This window comes from Cervus elaphus, chromosome 10 (genome assembly GCF_910594005.1).
Source record: "Cervus elaphus chromosome 10, mCerEla1.1, whole genome shotgun sequence".
In the NCBI taxonomy this organism is placed as follows: domain Eukaryota; kingdom Metazoa; phylum Chordata; class Mammalia; order Artiodactyla; family Cervidae; genus Cervus; species Cervus elaphus.
In genome coordinates this window covers 33,699,831-33,714,366 of record NC_057824.1, presented here as the reverse complement: position 1 = coordinate 33,714,366, position 14,536 = coordinate 33,699,831, and the positions used below count along the sequence as shown (strand labels likewise).

Genomic DNA, 14,536 nt, shown 5'->3' with positions numbered 1-14,536 from the left:
TGGGTCTTGGTTACAGCAAGATGGTTTTGTCCCTCCAAGAGTGAAGTCTCTATTTCTTCCAGTCCTGTGGAAGTCCTATAACCAAATTCTTCTGGCCTCCAACGTACCAAATTCCCTGTTGATTCCCAGTTCCTTTGTCAGATTCCCAGGCTGTGAAGGCTGATGTGGGGCTCAGAACCTTTGCAACAGTGGGAAAACTTCTTTGGGATTATTGTTCTCCAGTTTGTGGGTCACCCACCCACAGGGATTTGATTTTATTGTGATTGTGCCCCTCCTATTATCTCGTGGCTTCTTGTCTTTGGACATGGGTGACTTTTTCTGGTGGTTCCCATGCCCTCCTGTCAACAACTAGTTGTGATTCTGGTCCTCTTAAAGGAGGAGAGAAGTGCACATCCTTCTACTCTGAAATCTTGAACCAGAAGCCCACATTTTTCTTAATCTCCCTGTTTTTAGAGGAGCCCCTTACTTCCTCCCACATCTATGCCTGGCATCCCTGAGCCCGGAGTTCCTCTGATTCTATGGTTCTAACCTCATCTGCACATTGGAACCACTCTTGAAGACTTTTAAATTAATTACTTTTTTAAAGATCTAATATCCAAATACAGTCACATTTTGAGATATTGGAGGTAGGGTTTAGCATATTAATTTTGAAGGGACACAATTCAGCCCATTACTCTTTCTCTTATCATTCTGCTGTTGTTGAAAACTGGGCATATAGGATAGTGTATCAACTCTGGTATCTGAACTTCCCTGTGTGTTGTTACTGTTAATTTTGTTGTTGTTGCTGCTACTCATTTGCTTAATGATTTCTATGGACAGTTCTGTAGGTAGATTTTGTATTCTCTACAGTATGCAGCCACTTATTTCTTTGATGAACTTAAAAAAAATTCTGACCTTTAAGCCTGGCTTCTAGGGGTCAGTCTTAAATCAATATAACTTAGCAATTAGCTAAAAGATTCTTTTAAATGTCTAGAGCCAGTAAGTCTACTACCCTTGGCCAAAGAGATCTTTGAACAAAGGCACACCTTCAAATTTCAGGCAGCTTACAAGTCAGCCTCAGCTTTCATTGCTTGCTTGGGTAGGGCCTCAACATCAACTAGAAGTAAGTGACTGGATCCTTCTCATTTCCTAGGTTATTTCTGGCCATGCATACTACCATTCTGAGCTTTCTAGGTCTGCAGGAATATCAGAACTTTAAAGTCCACTGTGGTCATCTAGCTCCCCAGGTATTCCTTTAAAATTGCTTTCTGGGTAAGCTCTTATTTGGCCCAACTGAAAGCACAGCCTTAGCTACCTGTGATGCTATTACCAGTGGATTTCTATTTTTTATTTTATTTTAGTTTTTTGGATTTCTATTGCTTTAAATAATTCCCTTGGGTTAGGGATTTTCCTAAAGAGTTGAGCCCTAATTTAAATTCAATAGGAATAATGCCTTGGGAATAGAGTTTTTCAAAGAGCTTCTATTTCAGTCAAAGTGTTGGCAATCCTCATAAATGGGACTTTTAACAGGGCTCTGAAGAGATTAGCTCTTTCCATCAACTGTGAGGTTCTGGCTTTCATGGATACCACACCACTGAGGGGAGGGAGACCCATAGGAACTGTTGTTATTCAGTCACTAAGCTGTGTCCAACCCTTTGTAACCCCATGAACTGCAGCATGCCAGGATTTCCTGTCCTTCATTATCTTCCAGAGTTTGCTCAAACTCATGTCCATTGAGTTATTGATGCCATCCAACCATCTTATCATCTGTTGTCCTCATCTCCTCTTCCCCTCAGTCTTTTCCAGCATCAGGGTCTTTCCCAGTGAGTCGGCTCTTCATATCATGTGGCCAAAGTATTAGAGCTTTAGCTTCAACAACAGTCCTTCCAATGAATATTCAAGGTTGATTTCCTTTAGGACTGACTGTTTGATCTCCTTGCTGCTGTCCAATGGACTCTCAAGAGGATTCTCCAGCACTGTAGTTTGAAAGCATCAATTCTTCAGTCTTATTTGTGGTCTAATTCTTACATCAGTACATAACTGCTAGAAAATCCATAGCTAGGAATAGTTCTAAGTTAAAATGCCACAGATTTTGCTATTATTTTTTTAAATAGATGTTCAGTAGTTTTAAAAATAGACACTTTTTAGCTTGTTCTGTGCTTTTGCTTAATTTTCAATATTGTAAGTTGGTTGATTTTTAAGAATTATTTTCAAAGTATTTATGTTGCTTTTGTGGAAGAGTGGACATACAAAGAATTCAAAATTCTCCATCCACTAGGTTTTGGGCTAATTTATGGGCTTCCCAGGTGGTCCTGTGGTTAAAAAAGAAATGTTTTCCTGTCAATGTAGGAGATGCAAGAGATGCAGGTTTGTGTTAGGGTTCACAAGGGGCTGGCTCATAGCATATTGTTTAAAAATAGCCCATTATGGTTACCTGACAAACAAGGGATGAAGTCACAGTGGCCACATTGCCCTGGTGGCACACTGTTTTTTCCTTAAGGTGATATCCTGTTTTTCCCTGCTGGTGCCAGTTTCTCAAGACTATGTGACCACCCAACCACGAGACCCCTCTGACTACATGATCACAAGACCCCAGCTGCAGGCTGAAGATAAACAAAGGCCCCCTCCCTTCAGGGCACAATTTCCCATTGATAGGGTATAAGAAGGGTTGGCTGTAAAGGGAGAGTACTGGTTTCTCTCTAAAGCCAGTCACTTGCTTTCTTTCTATAATAAATCGTTCTCTGCCTGACTGCCTGGCTCATTCTCTTTTTCTCCACACTCGGCTTACAGTTTGATCTCTGGGTTGGGAAGAGTCCCTGGAATAAGAAATGGTAACCCACTATAGTGTTCTTGCCTGGAAAATTCCATGGACACAGGAGCCTGGCACACTACAGTCCATGGGGTCATAAAGAATTGGACATGACTGAGCACACATGCTTTACACATAAATGGACAGAAAAAAAAAGCTACATAAAAAGGGTTGCTTTTAGCATTTAGAAACATAATGCAGAAGAATTGTTCAGTATATTCACAGTTCTGACCAAAAGTAAACACTGAACAAATAAGTACAGCTATTTGTACTATCTTCAAAATAGTAGTTCTGAAAAATCAATCTATTAAGTCTTCAGCCACCTGTTTTTAGAAAGATCAATATTGTAAAGAAGAACCTTCAGATCTTGGAACTATTTTACCCTGTGAGAGCTTAGAGAAACATTTTTATATTCTGGTCAGAATACAAATTTGTATGCTAAATTTCACAACAACATAGTATTTTGGCTCTTTTATTCATCCTTTGAAAGGTGATACAATTAGCTGAAAGACCACTGCAGCGAGAATGCTTCCGTTAATTATTAACTTTTGTGCCCAGCTGCCGTAAAGTGTACATTTTTGATCTTTGATTTAGCTGCCTCTAAGATACTGGTAGTTAGTAGGAAAAGAAAGAAATGGGTAGCTAGATAGCATAGTTAACTTTCTTCTTTGCAAGTGATACATATAGGTCTTCATATAGCAGCAGTCTCTTTTTCCCTAAAGGTCTTACCTTGTACTTCCCGAAGTTCTTGATTCTTAAGCTTTAAAAAAATCTCAAGGTTCTTTATGAGATTTAGAGCCAAAACGGAATTCCCAGAAATTGAGTAAGGCACAATTGTTCGACCATATTGACTTAAGTCCATTTCTCTGGCAGGCATAGTATAATACAAGTTTAGAGTTGTTAAGAGGTAAGTAGTGACAAACAAAATTATTGATATATGTAGCAATGTCAACTTCCAACTGCGCCAGTTGAATAGTGCTCTCTTTAAAAACATGGAATGAAACTGCTGGCGGTAAAGTGGAAACTAAAAAGAGGAGAAGAAGATGGCGTCAGAATTACTCGTGATCCAAAGAAGATATTCAAATTGAAATTCAATGCTTAAAATTTTTATAGCAAAAGATTATTATACAAATATATTATACAAATTATACACATTATACAAATATATTCTTGAATTTAACCAAAGAAAACAAAATGGTATGGAAAAGTTTATTTGTATAAGGTATTAAGGGGAAAGACTTAACATATGGTTTCTTACCTAACTACACTGAAAATCTTGTCAAGGTGATTTTATTCAATAATATATTTGTATTATTTCTGATTGGAAAAAATTATATTTATTTATTTTATTTAACATCAAACCATAATCTTTCCATCTCTCTTTTTTAAGGGAAATATCCCCATAAAACTTGTATACAACTACTATCTTTTACTTTATTTAGTATATTAACAATGGTTCATAGTGAGAAAATGCCCCTAATCTGATAAACCAATATCTTCTAAAAGTAACTCTTGGGTCTTGCTAGAACCAAGCAAAGGGAAAATTTATTAGAAAATGAAGAGAACTTCTCAGTGATTCTGAGAAATAACAATGGTGAGAGTGGCATAGCTGTGATCTTTATCTAAAACCCATTTCTCTTGCATCAGGAAATTAATGGAGTTGTAGTACAGACTGTTCCATATCTGCTTGACTCTCCTATGGCCATACTCCAAACATCTTTTAAGTTCAGATAGTATATACACCCAAGCCAAATATACTAGTTTTACATTCTTAGTGAATATACTCACCCCAGTATTAAATTTAATGTTAGCAATTTCATTTAATCTGGTAATAACTGGTCTTTCATAATTTCTGAACACTCTCTTACTCCGATTCCTGTTTTGACTTCTTTGGCTCATCAAATGAAGAGACTGGATAGATTGACTCTCCACTTCAGAATCTGCCAGCTTATTTACCCTAAATACACACATATACACACAAAAAGCACAAAATATTTTACTTGACCATACCTTCAATCTATTTTATTTGTCAAATAGCAAACAAATTTCCAAATTTGAAGGACTCCTTGATCTTTCTTACTGATTGTTAAGTATATTGTATAAAAGCAGTATGATAATGTGAAAGTGAAAGTATTAGTCACTCAGTCCTGTCCGATTCTATGTGACCCCATGGACAGTAGCCCTCTAGTCTCCTCTGTCCATGGGGTTTTCCAGCAAGAATACTGGAGTGGGTTGCCATTCCCTTCTTCAGGGGATCTTCCTGAACCAGGGATTGAACCCTGGTCTCCCACATTGCAGGCAGATTCTTTACCATTTGAACCACCAGGGAAGACCACGTATGATAATGATGGCTCTCAATACACCAGTCAGAAGACTGATGCCAATCCATGGTAAAGTTTCTACCATTCTGTGGTAAGATGAGAAAAACAATGATAACATATTGTGCTTCATTAAGCTGAATTTATTCAAGTTAAAGCGCTTATCTTAAATCAAAGATAATAACTCTTCTTTGGATGTTAAGGTGTTCTTTATGTTATAAAATGATAGGGACTTTGGATAGTAGGTTTTGTTTTAAATCTTTACATTTTCCATTTAGTGCCTATGTCTGAAGCTGTGTCTTTTGGTATGGATGCTTAAGAAGAATGAAAAAAATATACACAAGTAATTATAACCTAAGGAAGAAAAATTCTCTGTCATTTTTCTAAAATTTTTATTCTTCATATTTTATTTATTGGTAATAATTTCCATTAGGAAAACACTACAAAATATAAAAAAATGAAAGGAAAATAGTTCCAATACCTAGAGATAACCCTGATGAAAAAATCTCCCACACACATACACATACTCTCTTACAAGCATGTGAATTGTTTTTAGGCTATTTACATGTAGTGTAATTAGTGATATATTTGAGTTTGTATCTAACATCTTGCCATTTGCTTTCGATTTATCTTCTTTTTATTTTCCAATTTAGGTGTGACTGACAAGTGAAAATTATAAATATTAAAGGTACAAAATATGATTTTCAAAAAATTTTTACTTGAGTATGTTAGCTTTGTTGCTCAGCTTGTAAACAATCTGCCTGCAGTGAGGGAGACCTGGGTTCGATCCCTGGGTTGGGAAGATTCCCTTATAGAAGGGAAAGACTATCCATTCCAGTATTCTGGCCTAGAGAATTTCATGGACTATATAGTTTACGGGGTCGCAAAGATTCAGACATGACTGAGCCACTTTCACTTTCACAGTAGCTTTACAATGTTGTGCTAGTTTCTACTGTATAGCAAAATGAATAGATTATACATATACAGAAGTAGCAAAAGGCAAAACAGGCAAATTGTACTTCATGAAAATTAAAAACTTTCATGTATCAAAAGACAATATCCACAGAATAAAAACATAACCTATAGCTTTAGTTCTTACATTTAGGTCTTTGATCCAGTTAGAATGGTGTTAACTAAGTTCTACAGTTTTCCACAAGTACACTATGGTGACTATAATTAATAATAATGTATTGTAAATTTGAAATGTTGTAGAATAGTAGATCTCAAGTGTTCTCATCACCAAAAAAGAAAATGGTAACTGTATGAGGTGATGGACATGGATATGTTAATTAGCTTTACTGTGGTTACTATTTCATAATGTATACACATATCAAACATCATGTTCTATACTGTATAGCACAGGGAATTCTACTTAATGCACTGTGGTGACCTAGATGGAAGGAGGTCCAAAAGAGAGGGATATATAGTTATTTGGACCCTTACTTAACACCACTCAAAATGGGTCAAAGACCAAAAACTATTATAGAAGAAAACATAGGACAAAAGAGTCATAACATTGGATTTGTTAATGATTTCTTGTTTATGATATCAAAGGCATAAGCAACAAAAGGCAAAATAGGCAAATTGTACTTCACAAAAATGAAAAAACTTTCATGCATCAAAGACAATCTCCACAGAGTGAAAATACAATTTACAGAAAAGCAGAAAGTATCTGCCAGTCATATATCTAGTAAAGAATTAATGTCAAGAATATACTAGGGTGGTGCAAAAGGAATTGTGGTTTTGCATTGTTGAAATTTGCTGTTTGATATTAGAATACATTCTAAATAAATGTGGTTATGTTACCCATCATTTTAATGCACATTTCTCACTATATGCTTTTTTGCTAATGACTTACTCCTTACTGTTTATTTTATATTTATTTTGGACTATGGGAGTGATGTTAGACAAAAATTAAATTCAAGAGCTTTTTTAATTTGAGTTGAAAATGGGTCATAAAAGCAGCAGAGACAACTCACAACATCAACAGTGCATTTGACCCACAAACAGATAATGAATGTATAGTGCAGTTGTGGTTCAAGAAGTCTTGCAAAGGAGATGAGAGCCTTGAAGATGAGAAGCATAGTGGCCAGCCATTAGAAGTTGACAGCAACAAACTGAGAGCCATCACTGAAGCTGATCCTCTTACAACTACAAAAAAAGTTGCCCAGGAACTCAACACTGACCATTCTATAGTCATTTGGCATTTGAAGCAATTGGAAAGGAAAAAGCTCAATAAGTGGAGTGCCTCAAGTGCTGACCAAAAAAAAAAAATGTTGTTTTGAAGTGTTGTCTTCTCTTGATCTATGCAAGAGCAATGAACATTTCTTGATCAGATTGTGATGTGCAACAAAAAGTGGATTGTGTAAGACAACCAGTGATGACCAACTCAGGGGTTGGACCAAGAAGAAGTTCCAAAGCACTTCCCAAAGAAAACTTGCCCCCAAAGAAGTTCATGTTCACTGTTTGGTGGTCTGCTGCCCATCTGATCCACTACAGCTTCCTGAATTTCGATGAAACCATTACATCTGAGAAGTATGCTCAGCAAATTGATGTGAAGCACTGAAAACTGCAATGCCTACAAACGGCATTGGTCAACAGAAAGGATCTTAATTCTTCTCCGTGGCAATGCCCAACCGCACATTGCATGACCAACACTTCAAAAGTTGAAGGAATTGGGCTACAAAGTCTTGCCTCATCCGCCATATTCACCTGACCTCTTGCCAACTGACTACCACTTTTTCAAGCATCTCAACAACTTTTTGCAGAGAAAACACTTGCACAACAAGCAGGATGCAGAAAATGCTTTCCAAGAGTTCACTGAATCCCGAAGCGTGGATTTTTATGCTACAGGAATAAACAAACTTATTTCTCATTTGCAAAAGTGTGTTGATTGTAATGGTTCCTATTTTGATTTATAAAGGATGTGTTTGAGTCTAGTTATAATAATTTAAAATTCATGGTCTGAAACCAAAATTACGTTTGCACCAGCCTAATATATATAAATTCTAAAATTCAACAACAAAAAAGAATCTGACTCAAAAATGGGCAAAGATCAAAAATAATTAAATACCTAGGCATAAATCTACCTAAGGAGACAAAACAAAGACCTGTAACTCCAAAACTATAAGATGCTGATGAAAGAAATCGAAGGAGGTATAAGCATATGAAAAGATATACCATGTTTGTGGATTGGAAGAATCAATATTGTCAAAAACTATATTATCCAAGGCAATCTACAAATTCAGTACAATTCCTATCAAATTACTAATGGCAATTTTCACAGAACTAGAACAAAAAAAATCTCAAAATTTGTATGGAGACACACAAGACCCCATATAGCCAAGTTCAAAGTTCAGTCACTCAGTCGTGTCCGACTCTTTGCGACCCCATAGAGTGCAGCACACCAGGCCTCCCTGTCCATCACCAACTCCTGGAGTTTACTCAAACTCATGTGCATTGAGTCAGTGATGCCAGCCAACCATATCATCCTCTGTCGCCCCCTTCTTCTCCTGCCTTCAATCTTTCCCAGAATCAGGGTCTTTTCAAATGAGTCAGTTCTTCCCATCAGGTGGGCAAAGTATTGGAGTTTCAGCTTCAGCATCAGTCCTTCCAATGAATATTCAGGACTGATTTCCTTTAGGATGGACTGATTTGGATCTCCTTGCTGTCCAACGGACTCTCAAGAGTCTTCTCTAACATCACAGTTCAAAAGCATCAGTTCTTCAGCACTCAGTTTTCTTTACAGTCCAACTCTCACATCCATACATGACCACTGGAAAAACTGTAGCCTTGACTAGAGAGACCACTGTTGGCAAAGTAATGTGTCTGCTTTTTAATATACTGTCTAGGTTGGTCAAAACTTTTCTTCCAAGGAGCAAGCAACTTTTAATTTCATGGCTGCAGCCACCATCTGCAGTGATTTTGGAGCCCAACAAAATAGAGTCTGTAACTGTTTCCACTGTTTCCCCATCTATTTGCCATGAAGTGATGGGACCAGATGCCATGATCTTTGTTTTTTGAATATTGAGTTTTAAGCCAACTTTTTCACTCTCCTCTTTCACTTTCATCAAGAGGCTCTTTAGTTCTTATTCACTTTGTGTCATAATGGTGGTGTCATCTGCATATTTGTGGTTATTTATATTTCTCCTGGAAATCTTGATTCCAGCTTGTGCTTCATCCAGTCCAGCATTTCTCATGATGTACTCTGCATATAAGTTAAATAAGCAGGGTGACAATATACAGCCTTGACGTACTCCTTTCCCAATTTGGAACCAGTCTGTTGTTCCATGTCCAGTTCTAACTGTTGCTTCTTGACCTGCATACAGATTTCTCAGAAGGCAGGTCAGGTGGTCTGGTATTCCCATCTCTTAAAGAATTTTCCACAGTTTATTGTGATCCACACAGTCAAAGCCTTTGGCATAGTCAATAAAGCAGAAGCAGATGTTTTTCTGGAACTCTCATATAGCCAAAGCAATCTTGAAAAATAAAAACAGCTGTAGGAATCAGGCTCCTTGACTTCAGACTATACTACAAAGCTACAGTCATCAAAACAGTATGATACTGGCACAAAAATAGAAAATAGATCAATGAAATAGGATAGAAAATCCAGAAATAAGCCCATGCACTGATGACCAATTAATCTTGACAAAGGAAGCAAGATTGCACAATGTTGGAAAGACAGTCTCTTCAACAAATATTGCTGGACAAACTGGACAGCCATATGTAAAAATGAAAATAGATCATTATTTAACTCCAGACACAAAAATAAAATGGATTAGAGGCTTAAATATGAGATCAGACACTATAAAACTCCTAGAGGAAAACATAGGTGAACATTCACTGACATAAACCACAGCAACAGTTTTTTTTAATCCAGCTCCTATAATAATGGAAATAAAAACAAAATAAATCAGACCTATTTAAACTCAAAGTTTTTGCTCAGCAAAGGAAACGATAAACAAAATGAAAAGACAACCCACAGATTGGGAGAAAATATTTGCAAATGATGTGACTGACAAAGGATTAGTCTCCAAAATTTGCAAACAGCTCATGAACAGCATAAAAACAAACAACCCACTCAAAAAATGGGCAGAAGACTTTAATAGACTTTTCTCCAAAAGAGACATACAGATGGCCAGTAGGTACCAAAAAAGATGGTCAACATTGCTAATTATGAGAGAAATGCAAATCAAAACTACAATGAGATATCACCTCACATCAGTCAGAATGACTATCATCAAAAAATCCACAAACAATAAATGCTGGAGAGGGTGTGGAGAGAAGGAAACCTTTCTACACTGCTGGTGGGAATGTAAATTGGTAGAGTCATTATGGAGAACAGCATGGAGTTCCTTAAAAAAAACTAAAAATAGAGCTACCATATGACCCTACAATCCCATTCCTGGGCATATATCCAGAGAATAACATGATCTGAAAAGATACATTCATCCCAATATTCACTGAAGCACTGTTTACAACAGCCAAGACATGAAAGTAAATGTCCATCGACTGAGATAAGGATAAAGAAGATGTGGTACACATATGAGAGGGTAACAGGCAGGAAGGCCAGGGGTCTCCAAATAGAGGAAATAGGCTGCAAGTGTCAGACATTTTTCATCTCTCTCTTAAACAGCAGGAGGAAACAAACTAGTCATATATATATATATATTTTTTCCCCTTCTCTATACAAATTTAAAAGGAGGTTTCTCTTAAAATACTGTGTTGCCATAATGACACCTGGTTCCACCTGAAGTTAACTATTCTCAAACCTTGAGTTAACCAATGCATTCTTCTTATGGAAATGTTTGTCTTAAGCTATGTTAATGTACTATGCATTTACCCCAGACTGTCTTCAAGTCAGTTCCACCTAATGGCTCAGAACCGACTTGACAAACCACTATGTTATACTCAGACATTGTTCCCTTAATCTATGTAAATAAAACTATTTGTATGGTAATCTGCCCTTCTACAAGATTCAAGTCAATCTTTTTATGGCCCGGGATGACTCGTCTGGTGCCAGGATTATCCCAAAATACATTTTATGGATGAGGGGCCTGGTGCCATTCTGAGTTTTAAGACATTCCTTTCTTTCATTAACAGACTGCTAGTAACTATCTAACATCCAGCTAAAAACTAGCAGGGGGTACTCTTTCTGTCCCCGTCTGATGCCTATGTCAGAAGCTTTCTCTATCTCTTTTATACTTTAATAAAACTTTATTACACAAAAGCTCTGAGTGATCAAGCCTCGTCTCTGGCCCCGGATTGAATTCTTCTCCTCCGGAGGCCAAGAATCCCAGCGTCTTTTCGTGGGTCAGCAACAACCTTTCATCTATATAATGGAATATTACTCAGCCATTAAGAAGAATGAAATAATGCATTTGAAGCAACATGGATGGACCTTAGAGTGTCATACTGAGTGAAGTAAGTCAGATAGAGAAGGAGAAATATTGTATGAAATCCCTTATATGTGGAATCTAAAAAGAAATGAAACAAATAAATATACTTACAAAACAGAAAGAGTCTCATAGAAAACAAACTTATGGTTGCCAGGAAGAAGGGACAATTAAGGAGTTTGAGATGGTCATGTACACACTGCTATATTTAAAAATGGATAACCAACAAGGAACTATTGCATAACACACGGAACTCCGCTCAATGTCATTGGTAGCCTGGATAGAAGGGGGCTTTGGGGTAGAATGGATACATGTATATGTGTGACTGAGTCCCTTCATTGTTCACCTGAAACTATCACAACATTGTTATTTGACTATCCCCAATACAAAAATAAAAAGTTTTAAAAAATGGGCAAAGGATTTGAATAGACATTTCTCCAAAGAAGATGTGTGAATGGGCAATAAGCACATGAAAAGATGTGAAATGTAAATCAGAACTGTAATCAGAGTCCACTTTACAGCCATTACATGGCTACTATCAAATCAACAGAAAAAAAAATGTGGGTTAGAAGTGAAGAAATTGGAATTTTTGTGCTCTCTTGGTAGGAATATAAAATGGTAGAGCCACTGCAGAGAAATGGCATTCCTTAAATAATAAAAATAGAATTAATGCAAAAGTTAATTTTGATCCATTATCTTGGTCTGAATTGAGACTTCATAAGATTTACAGTTGTAAAAGAAGATTCACAGAGTAACACTTTATCCTTTCTTATGGAGTGCCTATTCTAGCATTTGACTCATTTTTCTAGTGGGTATTCAGTATTTTGTCTCATTGGAGAGTATGATTGTATCTACACATATTTTAGCTTAATGTACTTTACCAGATGTATGTAATTAAAATCTCTTCACCCATTCAGGTTTTGCATGCCCTCAGTCCTTCTGGAGAATTTTGGTAAATACTAACTCCTTACATAGGACTTCCCTCATGGCTCAGACAGTAAAGTGTCTGTCTACAATGCAGGAGACCTGGATTCGGTCCCTGGGTTGGGAAGATTCCCTGTAGAAGGAAACGGCAACCCACTCCAGTATTCTTGCCTAGAAAATCCCATGGACAGAAGAGCTTGGTGCAGGCTACTGTCCATGACGGTGGTTCGTGACATTGTACAGGAGGCAGTGATCAAGATCATACCCAAGAAAAAGAAATGGAAAAAGGCAAAATGGTTGTCTGAGTAGGTCTTAACAAATAGCTATGAAAAGAAGAGAAGCGAAAGGTAAAGGAGAACAGGAAAGATATATCCATTTGAAGGCAGAGTTCCAAAGAACAGCAAGGAGAGATAAGAAAGCCTTCCTCAGTGATCAGTGCAAAGAAATAGAGGAAAACAATAGAATGGGAAAGATTAGAGATCTCTTCAAGAAAATTAGAGATATCAAGAGAACTTTTCATGCAAAGATGGGCACAATAAAGGACAGAAATAGTATGGACCTAACAGAAGCAGAAGATATTAAGAAGAAGTGGCAAGAATACACAGAACTATACAAAAAAGGTCTTCATGACCCAGATAATCACGATGGTGTGATCACTCACATAGCCAGACATCCTGGAATGTGAAGTTAAGTGGGCCTTAGGAAACATTACTACAAACAAAGCTAATGGTGATGAAACTTCAATTGAGCTATTTCAAATCCTAAAAGATGATGCTGTGAAAGTGCGGCACTCAATATGCCAGCAAATTTGAAAAACTCAACAGTGGCCACAGGACTGGAAAAGGTCAGTTTTCACTCCAATCCCAAAGAAAGGCAATGCCAAAGAATGCTCAAACTACTGCACAATTGTGCTCACCTCACACACTAGCAAAGTAATGCTCAGAATTCTCCAAGCCAGGCTTCAACAGTACTTGAACCATGAACTTTCACATGTTCAAGCTGGATTTAGAAAAGGCAGAGGAACCAGAGATCAAATTGCCAACATATGTTGGATCATCGAAGAAGCAAGAGAGTTCCAGAAAAACATCTACTTCTGAAGCTGAAACTCCAATACTTTGGCCACCTGATGGGAAGAAATGACTCATTTGTAAAGACCCTGATGCTAGGAAAGATTGAAGGCAGGAGGAGAAGGGAACAACAGAGGATGAGATGGTTGGATGGCATCACCGACTCAATGGATATGAGTTTGAGTAAGCTCCAGGAGCTCACGATGGACAGGCGTACTGCAGTCCATGGGGTCACAAAGAGTCAGACATGAATGAGCGACGGAAGTGAGCTGAACTGAACTCCTTATATAACATAATATGATCCAAGTTATTAATATAATTTCCCCTTATTTGTTTGAATATTGTCACATTATTTATTTAACTTATATGCAGAGTACATCATGTGAAATGCTGGGCTGGATGAAGCACAAGCTGGAATCAAAATCGCCAGAAGAAATATCAATAACCTCAGATATGCAGATAATACCACCCTTATGACAGAAAGTGATGAGGAACTGAAGAGTCTTGTGATGAAAGTGAAAGAGAGTAAAAAAGCTGGCTTACACAGTCATCAAGACAGTATGGTACTGGCACAAAGACAGAAATATAGATCAATGGAACAGAATAGAAAGCCCAGAGATAAATCCATGAACCTATGGGCACCTTATCTTCGACAAAGGAGGCAAGGATATACGATGGAAAAAAGACAACCTCGGGATGGGGAATACGTGTAACTCTATGGCTGATTCATATCAATGTATGACAAAACCTACTGGGAAAAAAAAATAAATAAAGGAAAAAAAAAAAAGACAACCTCTTTAACAAGTGGTGCTGGGAAAACTGGTCAACCACTTGTAAAAGAATGAAACTAGAACACTTTCTAACACCATACACAAAAATAAACTCAAAATGGATTAAAGATCTAAATGTAAGACCAGAAACTATACAACTCCTAGAGGAGAACATAGGCAAAACACTCTCTGACATAAATCACAGCAGGATCCTCTATGACCCACCTCCCACAATATTGGAAATAAAAGCAAAAATAAACAAATGGGACCTAAT

At 37.2% G+C, this 14,536-nt stretch overlaps 1 protein-coding gene across 1 annotated transcript in view; it reads right to left on the bottom strand.

The window, feature by feature from the left end:
- Positions 1-14,536, bottom strand: part of LOC122702003 (phospholipid-transporting ATPase ABCA3-like) — a 223,302-nt gene that overhangs the window by 89,750 nt on the left and 119,016 nt on the right. The window contains exons 17-18 of the mRNA XM_043915525.1: positions 4,577-4,745; positions 3,518-3,812 (exon numbers count right to left, since the gene is read on the bottom strand). Coding sequence (XP_043771460.1) covers positions 3,518-3,812; positions 4,577-4,745 — 464 coding nt within the window. The remainder of the gene's footprint in view (positions 1-3,517; positions 3,813-4,576; positions 4,746-14,536) is intronic.